Source organism: Chrysochloris asiatica, unplaced genomic scaffold (genome assembly GCF_000296735.1).
Source record: "Chrysochloris asiatica unplaced genomic scaffold, ChrAsi1.0 scaffold00052, whole genome shotgun sequence".
NCBI classification, from domain to species: domain Eukaryota; kingdom Metazoa; phylum Chordata; class Mammalia; order Afrosoricida; family Chrysochloridae; genus Chrysochloris; species Chrysochloris asiatica.
In genome coordinates this window covers 5,728,351-5,744,189 of record NW_006408570.1, presented here as the reverse complement: position 1 = coordinate 5,744,189, position 15,839 = coordinate 5,728,351, and the positions used below count along the sequence as shown (strand labels likewise).

General features: G+C 38.3%; 1 protein-coding gene and 1 pseudogene across 2 annotated transcripts in view; both read right to left on the bottom strand.

Moving 5' to 3' along the window:
• Positions 1-979: 979 nt before the first annotated feature.
• GFPT1 (glutamine--fructose-6-phosphate transaminase 1) overlaps positions 980-15,839 on the bottom strand; it is a 52,453-nt gene continuing 37,593 nt past the window's right edge. The window contains exons 12-18 of one of the 2 annotated variants that reach the window (XM_006862935.1): positions 14,597-14,717; positions 13,631-13,788; positions 5,199-5,313; positions 4,636-4,763; positions 3,611-3,778; positions 2,500-2,661; positions 980-1,906 (exon numbers count right to left, since the gene is read on the bottom strand). In XM_006862935.1, coding sequence (XP_006862997.1) covers positions 1,862-1,906; positions 2,500-2,661; positions 3,611-3,778; positions 4,636-4,763; positions 5,199-5,313; positions 13,631-13,788; positions 14,597-14,717 — 897 coding nt within the window. In that variant the 3' untranslated portion in view covers positions 980-1,861. The remainder of the gene's footprint in view (positions 1,907-2,499; positions 2,662-3,610; positions 3,779-4,635; positions 4,764-5,198; positions 5,314-13,630; positions 13,789-14,596; positions 14,718-15,839) is intronic. The other variant, XM_006862934.1, reaches the window with a different exon arrangement.
• Positions 6,575-8,603, bottom strand: LOC102814199 (annotated as a pseudogene).

The following is a 15,839-nucleotide window of genomic DNA, read 5'->3' as shown; positions in this document are numbered from 1 at the left end:
ATTTTTAATAAATACTTTTAAAAGACATTGTGCTTTTTGGAAAAATCACAAAGAAAAAGTTGTACCATAAATAGTTAGAGGTAACATTAGTCTTTCTTTTACTGCTATTAAAAAAAGACTTCATGGGCGCCCTTCTCTCTGCTCTCCTTACACTGTCAGACATAAAGTACCTTGGTCCTGGCGGATGGCAGAGCCTCCTTCATGCTCTGCCTCCAGACTCAGATTCCCGACTCTTCCACCAGAACTTGAAACCACCAATCCCATCATGCCACACTCACTGCTCCAAGGCAAACTTCAGACTCACAGATTCTGTGACCTCAGCCCCACCTTTCCCCTCAGCCCCTTCCAAACATAACTGTAGACAAAAATTATATAAGGGAAAAGACTGACATTTGATTATGCAAAAAGTAAAAATATCTGCAAAAACCCACCAATAACAAAAGGTAGGGGGTAAATAAGGTGAGTGACAAAACAGGAAAAAAAAAATGTGAATTTATGTGCGTGTGTGTGTGTGGCAAGCTATAGAATAAAGGATTAACATGTTAAATACATAAACGAGTTCTAATAACCATTAAGGAAAATGATTGCCTCAACAGAAAAATGAGCAAAGAAACAATAAGAAAAATTCACCACAGGAAAAAAAAAAAGTGAAAGGAAAAATGGGAGCGAGGGAGGGAGGGAGACAAGGACAGAGGAAGAGGACAGAGGCAGGGAAGAGTCAGAAAACAGACAATACAAAGAAAAAAAAACTAGGAAATACTGAGTTTGATGCACTCTTTCACCAGTAGAATTTCTCAGAGTCTAGTCTACCATGTACATTTAGAATCAAATGATTGTTCAAAAGACTTACAGATCTTCCAAACTGACTCTAAGGTACTCTTCTTATACAACAAAACAGGGAAATAAAGCAGAAAACAATCTAAAGTTGAAGAGGTATGGATGGTACCAACATATTAGTATTGATTTAAAGAGATGTTTGATAGCAGCTCTCAGTTGTAATTTCAAAGAACAACAACAACAGTAACAAACCAGCAGCTACTTAAAAATAAAAGACTACAGATACATGGAAATAAAAATAACCACTTTTAGGAGATGAAAAAAAAAACCAAAGTGTACGATGCCCAACATGTACACACCCCAACTTGAATTTTAAAATTATATTGTTGCAACTCAAATGTAAAGTTTGTGCTATATATTTGTGCAAATACATTTTGTTAAGGGTTGAGGAAAACCAATGCCATATTATAATCATTTGCTTCTTAAACTCGCTTGACCTACAGACTCTTAGATGCTACATTTCAGAACTTAAGGTTAACCTAGTTTAGATATAAACCCCAGCAAGAAAGGTTTTCCATTTTTCAGTTTTACAGTTTGATTTCAAACCATAACAGAAACAAGTTTCAGAATCAATCACAGCATCTTCTCTTTCTGTATAATTTAGGAAAACCTTAATGAAATGCCCACGAATGCACTGAGATACACCGCAAGTGGCTTTAGATATTCCAATTTCATACACTCCCCTCTCACTAGTCTGCATGGCACGGTAAAACAAATGCCAATGAGTTTTAAAATATACAACCCTCTCACATGAAGTAGAGGGCCCAGAAATTCAACAAAAAATAACAGTTAAAATCTCTTTGACACAGATTCCAATATAGATTCCATTATTCAAACTCCTCTACAGATTACTGGAAAAATATGAGGTAATTTTCACAAAAACCACTAATTGAGTGGAATAATTATAACCGATATATAAATAAATTTTTACTAAAAAAGGCTTAAAAGGGTGATATTTTAAATCAAGGTTTTAAATACAAAAGGTGTCTCGTGTTGCTTCATTGCCTAGAGTTTCAGATATTCTTTATTCTACAGTTACAGATTTGGCAAGATTCCGTGGGAAATCAACCTGGAAAAAAAAAGAAAAAGGATAAGATTTGAGAGATTATACTGGTGTGGGAAAACATCCTGTTTTTATTAAAAAGAAAAGGAGGAGAATTCTTATTAACTATGTTTATTATACAAAGAATAAGATTAGAAAATATAATTATATCTTTTTAAAAGCTGAAATTCATTAGGGAAAAGAATTCTTTACAGTCAGTTTAGCACAGATGAGCTACCACGGCCCTCCAGAGAGGAGGTGGACCTCCTGGGGAAGGCTGGGAACATGTCCAGGGCAGAATGTTGTCACAATGACAGGGAGACCAAGATCACTGAAAGTCCTGCAGTGTGCAGGACAGTCCAAAACAAGAAAGAATTGTCCTGCCTCAAAATTATAATAGCTTCCCTGTTAGCAAACACCAGTGTATACTAAGAAAACAGATTGTGAGTCCCCAAGTAGGGCCACAATCTAAGGGCAAGAAAATGTTATGCTGGAACCTAAAAATTAGGCCACGCAAATATATCAGGTAGCAGATGTTGTTAAAAACTGGGGACAAAAACGATCCAAATGTGCACAGGGTAAGGAACCATAACAGGGTTTCCTCGTGGTAGACTACTTACATCATAGCCTCTCAGTACAGCAAGGTGGAAAGCCAGCAGCTGTAAGGGGATCACGCTGAGAATGCCCTGCAAGCAGTCCACTGAGTGGGGCACCTTGATTGTTCGTTTTGTGTTCTTAATGGTCTCGGTATCTTCCTTATCACAAATCACCACGGGGCGCCCCTGGGAAAGAAAATCCCAACACACATACAGAGATGCATATCAGTGGCAACCACAGGCAAGGCTGTGTAGCACACAGATGGGTAAATTTTACACCGCATGACCCAGAACTGGCCACACTGACATAGATTTACTTAATCATAATCCTAGGAAGTCAGTCTGAGGATCTCACTTAGAGCTACGGAAATGAAGGCTTAGTGGGATACAGCAATTTGTTTAAACTCACACAACTAATCAAACACCAGGCTGAGTACTTAACCCAGGCCTGACTGCCTTCAAAATTCCTGTCTATAATCTCTATCTTATGCCTTCCTAATAAAATCTTGTCCCTGAGGAGTAGTATCTTTTGAGATTTATGCATAAAATCAAGTGATCCAAGAGAGTATCCATTAAGTAGAGTATCTGTAACATTAATAGAAAGTCTAAAATTAAGTTTCTCCCAAAATTCCCTGGAGAAGGACATGATGCTTGGTAAACTAGAGGGTTAACAAAAAAGAGGAAGACCATCAATGAGATGGACGGTACACAGTGACTGCAACTATGGGTTCAACAACAATGACTGTGACGCTGGCAAAGAACTGAACGACGCTCTGCTCTGCTCTGTTATAAACCGTCGCTATGAACTGGAATTGCCTCAACAGCATCTAATGACAACGACAACAATGAGAAGAGAAATGCTCGTGCGCACTGAAAGACGACAGGATTTGACTACCAAGACCTAAGTTTTGGTCTTGGTTCCGCCTATTCTGAGATTTATGAGCTAAGGCATGTCAAAATTGACTTTGATCAGATTCCCCACATGTAAACCTCAAAGGTTGTATTTCTAAGCTAATGACTTAATGAGTGTGGACATGTTTTGCAGCCATTTATCAGTGGTCTGCCACATTAAATTTCATAAAACTCAAATACGCTTTAGGAGCCCAACGCTGCTCCTCACAGCAACCCGACTGACCTGCCGAGCAACCACCTGCTGAAGAGCATTCTGACACTTGGCGTAAGTGTGGTCTCTCATGATGATCATGATGACAGGCATCAGTTTATCCACCAAAGCCAGAGGGCCATGCTTCAACTCACCAGCGAGGATGCCTTCTGAGTGCATATAGGTGATTTCTTTGATTTTCTAACAGGAAAGAGCATGATTAATCTTCAATCTGTTCAAAACCTATCCTTAATTAAATTTTATATAAAACATCTGATATCTGTAGTCAATGTCTAAACAAAGTGTTAGAGGACTTTGTTGTTGTTGTTGTTAAGTGATGATAAGTCAGTTTCAACTCACAGAGACCCTGGATAGGGTTTCTGAGGAGCAGTTAATAGATTTGAACCTCTGACCTTGCAGTTCATATCAACGTTGTGGCCCAGTGCACTATCCTGCAGCAACACACTAGGACTCTATTAAAGGACTACTGTTCTGTAAACAGAGCTAACAAGCTATTGTTGTTAAGTGCCGACTGAGCCAGATTTGACTCACGTGACCCTGTACAGGGTTTCCGAGGAGCACCTGGTGGGTTCGAACTGCCAACCTTGTAGTTCAAACTGACATTGCAGTTCAGTGTTGATTTCCATAATACCAGTAACTTAAATAATTAGAAGTGTTAAAACTCCACAAAAACCTTTTGAATGTTTTTGAATATCGTGACCTTACTCACATTTCTTTTTAAACTATTCTTCTACTTGCTTTATTCCTGACTTCCATTCATTTTACATCTAAAGAACTTCAACTATTATGGCACATTTGAGGAAAAATTAACCCAAGCTACTTGTAAATTATCATGCTACTTATGAATTATTGTTATTGCTAAGAGTCATCCAGTCAAAAGCACCACACCAGGCCTGCCATTTATGATAAGTACTCCATTTACAGCATGATCTCAAGAAAAACAAAGCCAGAACACATAAATACAAAAGCACTTTTAAAAGTTCCACATATTTCATTCATGCAATCTGAACTTCGAAATTGACTGTGAGAACACTTACTAGTGCTCCTTCCAGACAGGTAGCATAATGATAGCCACGCCCCATTATCAAGACTGACTTCTGATGGTAAAGCTCTGTTGCAAGTTTCTGAATTTCATCGTCCATGCTCAGCACTTCCTTAATCAAATCTGTTCAATAATATTAGATAAAGCTATGAAAAAAGGACAATAAACTGAACAGCTCTAATAATAGTAATATATTGATGATGTTGTTGTTAAGTGCCATGGAGTCAGTTTTGACTCCGAGCAACCCTGTATAGGGTTTCCGAGGTGTGTCTGGTGAGTGTGAACCGCCAACCTTGCGGTCCAGCGCTTATCCTACAAGCGCCACACCAGGACTCCAATACATTGATAGCAACCAAAAACAGCCAGTGTTCTATTCTTCCATGACAAAAGTATGGGATTTTTCAATGCAAAGGAACACAAATAATAAACTCAAACACACACTCTTACTAACTAACTAACTAGCTATAAACCACAGCTTCTAAGGACAGGAAGTGAATTTCATCCATCACCTGCTCCCTTAGACAACAGAAGGGTAATGTGTTATTGTTAACTTCGTACCAGGCAGCCGTTTCAACCCCAGCATAATCTCTTTGCGTCTTTCTTGCATGGAGATCCTGTCATCACACATCATGAGGGCGAACATCACAAGGGACACAAACTGGCTGGTGTAAGCCTGAGCACCACAAAAAATAAAAAAATTAAAAAAAGCAAGAGAATAAGCTGCAGTTGCATTTTAAAAGAACTTGGAATGTTTAAGCTGAAAAAAGATGAAAAAATTTTTAAAGTCCACTGGCCTTATGTATATATAACTTGTCCTTTAGAAACAGCATTAGCAACAGTGAACTCCATCAGTCTACCAATCTCTATTTCTGTGAATCTTGAGCAAACTGCCTTAATCTTTATGTTACCTTATAACATTAAAACACCTTCTAATGATTTGGATCCTTATGAATTTCTAAATACCCGCTGAGAAAGGAAAAAATAAGCAAGTCAAAGAAAGATGACTAGAAAATAAATCTGTATGTATCTAAGCAAATAAAGTTTTCAATGTAAGTGAAAACCCAACGGCTTCTATCTTCCTTTCCCATTATTATAACTTTTCCTGACTAAACAGGACAGAACTTCTAAAACAGGGATAGCAAACATGTTTCATATAGGGTCAATCTTAACACATTGGTATTCACAATGAAGCATTGTATTAAGGAAGATTCTAGATTCTAAGGCTACCTTTTGTGTTTCTGCTTCACAGAACCAAAAACCAAACTCAATTGCTGTCAAGCTGATTCCAACGCACAGTGACCCTTCAGGGCAGAGAAGAACTGCTCGATAGGGTTTGTGAAGCTGTGAATCTTCACAGATACAGACGCTCTCATCTTTCTCCTGCAGAGCCGTTGGTGGGTTTAAGTTGCTAACCTTTCACTTAGCTGTCCAATGCTTAACTTGCTGCACCACCAGAACTCCTTCCTGCCTCGAATTCAGACAAATTCAATCCTAGAAAGGTTCTGGAAAAGCAACTGAGGCTCAGAGATCAAAGTCCCGAAGCTTTCTGGTTTACAGTTCACTCATTTGTTTTAGTCTATTAGCTCTCTCCTTCTGCTTTATTGGGCTTTCTTTTTCTAACTTTATGAGTTAAACAAATCTTTTCAAAGATAAACTTTTTTTTTTTAACTGTATAAAGTGGTATTATCTTTATTTTTGCAAAATTTAATTTCAGAACAAAATAAACAACAAAAAACACGTAATATACAGTATCTAACCTCAGTCCCAAATAAGAGAAGGGGACGGGGCCTGAGGACCTTACATCCTGCCTTACCCACAAGGCCATGAGACAAAATAACCACTAAATCTCAGTAGATGGAGCCAGGTGGGGTAGGGCCACTCAAGGCTGCCATGGGATCCTATATAGAGGGCACCAGTTTTGTGGGTAGAAATGCCTAACCTACTTCTGCCATGTATGATGTATCCTCATCACCCTCAAACGGGTAGGATCTCATCAGGAACAGCAGCTCTGGGTTCCTCAGCTGTCACTTCAAATTCATCAATGCCTAAAGCCCAGCTTGATCATGCATTAAGATGCGTTTGGAGTAAGTGGGTATCTTCAGGGAAGAAGCCAAAAGAGAGCAGTGCAGTTTCAAAGAGCAGGAGGGTATCGCCAGATCTTTGACGGTTTTGTAGTTCGTGTCTGCTTCAGCCTTCTGCCTCAGTGTCTCCACGATGGGGTGATCAGGGTTGATCTCTAGGTGTTTGTAGAGTTGTCCCCAAGTGCCCGGGCTTTCAAGATACGTTCCATGTTGGCCGTCTAGCCATACGTACTAGTTTCCGTGCAGCAGAGTGAAGACAGACACAAAGTCTATTGGAAATTGTCACCTTCTGAACCTTCTTATCCAAGATTTCCTTCATGAGCTTGCAGAGGTTCTCAAACTTGGCCTTGCTCTCTTCTGTTCTCTTTTCTCTCTTCATCCTCAGGTAGCTCTAGGCCTTCTTTGGTAACTGAGGCCAGGCTCTTCCCATTACATCCTTGAGCTGTTTGCATAGTACGCGTCAGAAGGTTCAGTCATACACAACCTCAAAGCCCCACTTCCATACTCGCTTGACAAAAGTAGAGTTGGCTAACTGCTCTTTGCTCTCATCAGTGAGATAGCCCATGGCTTTCTGGGTCTCTTTCACGTGAGAGAGATGTCATTTCATCTCCAGACTGGAAAGTGTGACAGGGCAGCAGCTCAGACAGGCATCACTGGTTAGTAGATGCCCAGCTTCAGGTTCTTAGAGAATGACCCACAGAGTTTCTTACAGTTCTCCCCGTTGCTGCCAACTCAGAGAAGAGCCCAAGGCACTTCATGACAATGTTTTTGGAGATGACCTCAAGATTTTGCTCTGCTGGGGCAGGTCCTCAGAGTCTACCACACCACATATGAAACTGAGATACTCTGGTATTACCTCATCACAGCTGTCCTTGATGAAAATGCAGCAGACATAAAGTTTAATGTTATATTTTCCTTCTTGTTCTCTAAAAGGTTAAAGGCAATCCGGCGGGGGATAAACCGCAATGCCCTAAATTTCAACTAACCTTCACAGACAAGTGCTTCACTACCAAGTGGTCGTCCCAGTCATTTGTAAGGCTCTTGGAGAATTCCCCCATATTCCTCCTGGTTGTTGTCATCAGGCTATATGATCCAAATGGGCTTGGTCTTGTTGAGTTCTTCGTGGTCAGTGCTTTTCTCCTTAATCTTTTTCTTGTCCTTACCACTATCATCTTCCTCATCTGAGCCCACTTCTTCAATCTTGGACTTCTAGTCTTCAGCCTTATCTTCTTTCTCACCTTTCACTTCCTCTGCCTCATCATCACTGATTTCCTTCCCACTCTCATTTCTTCTCCAGGTAAAGGGTGATGGGACAGCCTATGAACTGCAAGTGCTTCTTCGCTATTTCTTTTGACTCACCTGTCCTCTAGGTACTCTCCCTGGTCTTCTTGAGGCGCAGAATCACTTTGGTACTCCAACCAGTGGTCTCACTGTGGTCAGCACCAACAGTAAAGGAACCCCAAGCAGAAGACTCCCAGGCATACTGCTCATCATCATCATGCTTTGTGATCACAAGCACTTTCCCTGCCACCAAACAGGCAGAATAAAAGCCAACACCAAATTGTCCAATCATGGAAATGTTTACACCAGCCTGTAGATCCTCCATAAATGCTTTGGTACCAAACTTGGCAATGGTTCCCAGATTGTTTATGAAATCAGCCTTGGTCATGCCAACACCAGTATTCAATAGAGTACATTCCTGGGGATTGAGGGTGATGCCAATTTTTGACTCTTTACCGCTGTCCAACTTGGAAGGATCTGTCAGACTCTCATAGTGAATCTTGTCCAAGGCATCAAAAGCATTAGAGATCAACTCTTGGAAGAAAATGTCCTCATTGGAACAGAAGACATTGATGATGGGCGACATGAATTGAACAACCTCTGCCTCTCTGTGGTGCACTTCCACAAGGACTTTGAAGGAGAAGGAAGGGCTGCAAGTAGCAAACAGCTGTGGGCAGTGGATGAATGAGGCTCACACAAGGCATGTGGGGGCGGCGGTGGGCGTGTGTGTGTGTGTGTGTGTGAGAGACTCAAGGGAGCTCAGGTGAAACATTTAAAGCACCGAAATTACCTCTAATTACACTATGGCCATACCCTCCTCAAGTTTTACCCACGTTATTCATTGTAATTATTTTTTTCTGTAGTCTTTTAAAAGAGCAGTTTTGGTATTTTTTAGCCCAATGGTTATTTAGGAGTCCTGGTTAGTGGTGCAGGATAAGCACTGGACTGCTAACTGCAAGATCAGTGGTTCAAACCCACCAACAACTCCTCAGAAACCCTATAAAGGGGTCATTATGAGTCAACACCAACTCGATGGCACTTAACAACATCAACAATGGCTATTTAAAGTAACATTTTTATGCTTTGGTTATTTAGGCCTTTTATTTGTATTTTAATTTTTGAATCACTGAGATCTCAGTCGTAGTGTTACATATAATTTTCTTCTTAAAGTTTTATTTATTACCGTTGTTGAGAAATATACAGCAAAATATGTATCAATTCAATAGTTTCTACACATATACTTTAATAACATAATTACATTTTTCGAGCTGTAAAACCAGCTTTTCTGAATTGTTCCTCCCTCATTAACTTAACAATAGATTTTAATTATATTTTATTATAAAGGTTTACACAGCAGTTTAGGTTTCCATTCAAAAATGCCTACACAGATTATTCAGTGACATTGGCTACATTCTTTACAATGTAGGAAATAGGCTCAGTATTTCCATTCTGGTTGTACCATTTTCATTCATCTAGTTCTCCTGCCCCCGTATTACACCCCATCTTTGTTTTTAAATAACTGCTGACTGTTAGACTTCATATAGATGAATTTTTAAGAAGCTCTGGTAGCGCAGTGGTTACAAGTCAGGCTGCTAACCTCAAAGTGAGCAGTTCTAAACTGCCAGCTGTTCTGTGGGAGAAAGATGAAGCTCTCTGCTCCTGTACAGCCTCAGAAACCCTGTGCAGGGTTTCTATGAGTCAGACCGACTTGACAGCACAGCACACCACCACCACCACCAAATGAATGTTTAAAGGAGCAGGTTATGGACAACTTTACTTTTGTGTGTATCCCATTACATCCTGAAATTCTATTACTCTTTTCTGGATAAGAGATCACTTCATTTTAAAGTATTTCCTGTTATGATGTGGATAAATGAGATTCTCTGTTAAAAAATTTTTTTTTAAAAAATCACAATCTGACTGTGAGTTAAATGAGACTCCTTATTTCCTCCTGTTGAACCTTTGGCCCCTGCTATCAGCTGCTCATATGATCCAATACCAACTGCTGGTCACTATAAACCTATTATGTTTCCACCTATTTACTGTGCTTTTTTTGCAATAGCAACCAAGTGGATTTGGAGTCACTACACTATAGTCTGTTGTTGCTGAGTGCTGTCGAGTCAGTTCCAACTCTCAGTAAGCCTGTATAGGGTTTCTAAGGAGAAGCTGTTAAGTTTGAACCACCAACTTTGTGATTCAAACTGACCTTGCGGTTGAGTGTTTATTCTACAGTACCACACCAGGACTCCAGCCTCCAGTTCAATGAGCACATATGTATTCTACATTTCCGTCTCTCCCTTCTGGGATGGCAGAGTAGTGCAACACTTCCATATACAGAGTTCTATCTACATGGCAGATGTGTCCACGGTGTTCATATACTGAGAGCTAGCTATATGGCAGACATGTCCTATATGCTCATATATAGAGAGCTACGTACTTGGCAGATCAGTCCAACATATCCATATACAGAGAGCTAGCTACACGGCAGGGTAGTGCAACATTTCCATATACAGATTTCTAGCTACAAGGCAGATGAGTCCAACTTGTCTACATATAGAGATCTAACTACATGGCAGGGTAGTGCAACATGTCCATATTCAGGGTAGTAGCTACATGGCAGATGTGTCCAACATGTCCATATACTGAGAGCCACCTACAGGGCAGACAAGTCCAATATGTTCATATATAGCGAGCTACCTACTTGGCAGATCAGTCCAACATAATTAATCACAAAAGATTAATCACAAAAGATACCATAAGGGCAAAGTGAGATATCAGGTAGCTGGGACTCCTGGGATCCCTAAGCTATTTCCAACCCAAGCCTATCAGGTTATGAGTATATTAGTTCCTCTAGCATATAACTACACATATTACTCTACGGATCAGTATTTCTTTGTTTGAATTTAAAACATCTCCAATTTGACTGTTAAGTACAAATGTTGACACATACATTTTTCCATTCCATTCTAATTACATATTAATTTCCAAGTTCATATTTTCAATTTCATCAATACATACCAGAAAATCATTTATAAGAAAAATAAGCTATACCCCCCCACATTTACAATCTACTGAGCTTTAAAAGAATTTAACAGGAAAATATTGACTCTGAAGATTTGAAGTTTCTTTTTTTTTTTTTTTCTTTTCACTCAGTCAAAAATAAAGTTACATTGGTTTATTTTAGAAAATTAACAAAAGTCAGTACTATGGGGAAATTCTAAACACCTGCAATAACATACAAAAACTGATGAGCCTTCAAATTTATATCCATCAATTCCTACAGAAAAATTGTTTATGGTCTGATGCTGTAAGAATGTCAGAAATGTTCTTCTAACTCTGACAGTTTTCTAGGAAAAGTTGGGAATTTGTAAACAAGATTACAGAATTCCACAGCTCATTCCACCACTGCGCCCAAAGATCAGAATCAATAATCAACTTATTTCAACCATTAACATATCAACTTATACCTATCATTCCGAAATGGTCTGTGAATAAATCCCCCAAAACTTAAATAACCCCTTGCCCTAAAGTCTAGGGCAATTGAAAAAAAACAAATTACTTTAAAATACAAGAAAAATAAAAGTAACACAAAACTTCCAGACTATTAAAATTTTTAAAAGAGCCATTTGTGTGTTAAGAAATTAAAAGTGTGTACAATTTAAAGATTCCCTTATATAGGAACAATGACATGATACTCTTCTCAAGGAGTATGCAATGCATTCCAACTGCTTTATCCAACTGCCATGGAGTCGATCCCGACTCAGAGTTTCCAAGCTATAAATCATCCTAGGAGCAGGCAGCTTCATCTTTTCTAAGTGCCAACTTTGTGGTTAACAGTTCAGTGGTTATCCTACAGTGCCACCTGAGCTCTTTTTAGTGGTATGTCAGGAACATGAAAAAGTGTCACAATATAAAAACTGAAGCAATTAATTTCACTTTAAGCTTGAATGAATATTTTCAAGAGCAAAAGTCTTATAAGCTAGGTTCTAACAAAAGAATTATGCCTTTGAATAGTGAATTTTTTAAAATATGGAGAATATATTCTCATCTTTTCAAAATATACTCATCAATAATGCTGGGGAAATTAAAGTTCTTTCTTTATATATTCTCTCCCTCAAATAGTCCTAAAACATACGTCAGAACTTACAGTGAAAGCAGACAAGGTATCATTACTCCATATTATCTATCAGATGCTTTTCAGGAATGGAAAAGAGTAACGTGTGACTGGTGAGGTAACTGTGATTGGTCACAGAGAAAACTGAAGTGTTTTTTCTATGACCAATCATTTCACCGCACCAGACAAAGTCGACCTCAATAAGGAGATTTTTTAAATTAATGGCAGAATACAGGTAATAAGGTAATAAGGAATACAGGTAACAAGAATATGGGTCCTAATGTAAAAGTCTTTTAACTTTTTGTACATTTGAAAAATCATCTTAATAAAATGCTAAAACAAATTTAAGTTCCTATGAGCAAAAGATTTAGAAATTGGTAGTTCACCTTTTTGAAGGTTTTATAAAAAGGGAAGGCAATAGTATCCACTCAGTGTTATAACCCCTTATACCACACATGCCATGGTAAAGCCCAAGTTTCATGAGGTAAGAATAAGGGACCCAGGAATTCCAATCCTCCAATTAAAGCTGTCTCCACATTGTTCCAAAAACCTAAAAGCTACTGTTGAGAGCTGCTGGTTATTTATTCAGTCACAAGATCGGAATCCAAGCACAAACACCTTACATGTTTTAATTACCACATTCATAAAATTAAGGTTTCAGCTCTCTGTAAATTACAGTGCTTACAATATCAAGTAGCCAAAAATCAAAAAACCTCACTAAGGTTTTACATAAGAATCACAAACTTTCCACACACAAAAGAATTCTGCAGATTTTTTTAAAAGAGGAAAAAACAATTCCAATGTGATTATTTACTAGTTATTAGACAACTAGTAAAAGATAATCAACTTAAGCAGCAAAATAAACAATGAGAAACTTAAAATTTAGAATCATAAAGAGTAAAAAGCATTCGGAGAGAAGTCGTATTATTCACATTTAAACAGCTTTCCTATTTTTTGACTAGTATTAGATTTATACAAATTTCAAGAATAAAGCAGACTCACTGGGTCTTTTTAAAAACAAGAAGGTACTTTAAAACCTCCACAGAGAAACAAATACATTATCATATAATACTCACTCAATCCTCCTACTTACAAATTTTCAAAGGTATTATATTCTGACTATTTTTAGAAACCATGAATAGGTAAATATGAATAAGTTAAAATTATTAGAATTAAGCTGGATGTTTCTAACCTGGTACTTGTAAAAGAAAGGGATATTGCACTTAAACATGCATCCACAACAGCTGGCAGGAGAGATTTTAGTGATGAATGGGGAGAGCCAGCAGAGACCCTATCAAAGTGGACTGATGTATATAAACGTTTCTCTTAAACACTAAGATCTAGGAATGGGGGACAAATCTTTTATCTATTACCGACTCTCAAGTCTTACAATGATTATTAGCAAAAGGTGTTAAGTTCCATAACTGCTAACAAATGAAACCTATGATCCAGACCTATCTGTTTCATCACTACTATGATTAAATAATCACATGAGAAATAAACCAAGATTTTACCTTTGTACTGGCCACACCAATCTCAGGACCTGCATTAATGTGAACTCCACAGTCTGTCTCTCTTGATATAGAGCTGCCAACTGTATTTGTGATCCCCACAGTTAAAGCTCCTCTCTCCTTACAATACCTAAGACCCATCAGGGTATCTGCTGTCTCACCTGTATAAAAATTAAGACAAACCACTGTCAGACACATGAGACATTTCAACAGATGCTGTTCCTTAGATACAAAATAAAAAACCAGAAGCCATTTAGATGTTAAATTTCATTTGTTTAAACTATAAAACATGTTTAAAATAACTTATAACATTTAATAACAAGATTTTTAACATCTCTTTTTCTTCTCTATCTATGAATATTTAGCCCTCCGAGAATTACAGATTAATTTTACTAATTCATAAAGAATTATGTAATATCCAAAGGTATTTGTCAAGTAATCTGCAATACCAGTTGATATTTGTTGTAAGGTGCTGTTCAGTGACCCTATGCACAACAGAACAAAATACTGCCCAGTCCTGTGCCATCCTCACAAATGTTATATTTGAGCCCATTGTTGTTGCCACTGTTGATTCATCTTGTTGGGGGGTCTTCTTCTTTATCAGTGACTCTCCACTTGACCAAGCATAATGTCCTTTTCTAAGGACTAATCCCTCCTGACATGTCCAAAGAATGAGAGACAAAGTCTCGCCATCCTCGCCTCCAAAAAGCATTCTGGCTATACCTCTTCCAAAACAGACCAAGATACCAGCTATGACTGCTGTTAAGTGTCGAGTCAGTTCCACAACCTTGTACAGGGTTTCTGAGAAGCAGCTGGTGGGTCTGAACCACCAACTTTATCCTGCAGTTAAGTGCAGTGTTTATCCTACAGCATCACATTAGTATCTTTAAATATCAAGTTTTGCCAAGATAGGCCAGAAACAATATAAAGAGCCCGTTCTCTTCTTTTTATGACTTTAAATTAGCATACCTGACTGACTAATGAAAAAGCAAACATCATCTCGAAAAACTGGTGTATTTCGATCCAGGAAGTCACTGGCTAGTTCCACCATCACAGGCAACTCAGTCAGCTCCTCAAGAACTTGGCGTGTCTGCAGAGAAAAAGGGGACTTAGTCATATAACCTTATTTCAGTACTCCACCACTTTTTCAGTGTACTTTGGACTCAATGTATTTATTGTTTTCACTTTTTCTAACTATAAAAATAATCGTTGTTGTTGTTGGTGGTGGTGTTGTCAAGTGCCTTCAAGTTGGTTCTTAGCAACCCAGAGTCTGAGTAGCCGACGACCCTGTGGTCGAGTGCTTATCCTAGAGCACCACACCAGGACTCCATAAAAGTGATAGATGGATAGTTGTCTAGAGAGACTTACACTAAAATGTTAACAGTAGTTTTCATAGCAGGATTTTGATTATTTTTTTAATTTAATGCTTTAATCTCTGTTGTTGTTGCTAATCTCTTTATCTGCTAATTATATATATATATATATATATCACTCTCATATACATATATTATTAGAAGATATGGAGATTACAGCATTCAGTTAAAAAATAATCAAAATCCTGTCATCAAAACCACTGTTAACATTTATAGTGTAAGTTTCTTTAGACAACTATCCATGCATAGATTCATACAAGCAAATACACCAACATATAGAAAATGTCATCTTGTTTTTAAGTGCAGCCCAGTCAGTTCTGACTCATAGCAACACTGTATAGGATTTCTGAGGCTACAAATCTTTTCAGGAATAGAAAGCCTAATCCTTCTCCTGAGGAGCAGGTGGTGGGCTCGAACCACCAAACCTGTGTTTTGCAGTTCAGTGCATACCCTAAAGAGCCACCATGCACCCCTATGAAATATCCAGAGACGTTAAATTGGAAAAGCACTGCTGTGAATCCATTTCATGGCATATCTAATTTTGTTATTCCAAATCTTCAAACAGAAATTCATATAATACCTATAGTAGCTGAGAAATTTTAAATGAGATAACAAAAGGTGTCCAAATAGTGAAAAGTACTTTAAATAGGCAACGTATTCATAAAAGGCAGTTTCCCAAAAAGAGTCAATACATTTTGGAACTCTTATTTAAGAAGGCTCACTGTTCCCCTCTAAGACTGAAACTCAAAGGGAACAAACACATGAGCAGGTAGGTAAGCCTGCTGATCACCACATTGGTCTACTGGTGAGTGGAAGAGGAGGAAAGGCAGCAATGAAGA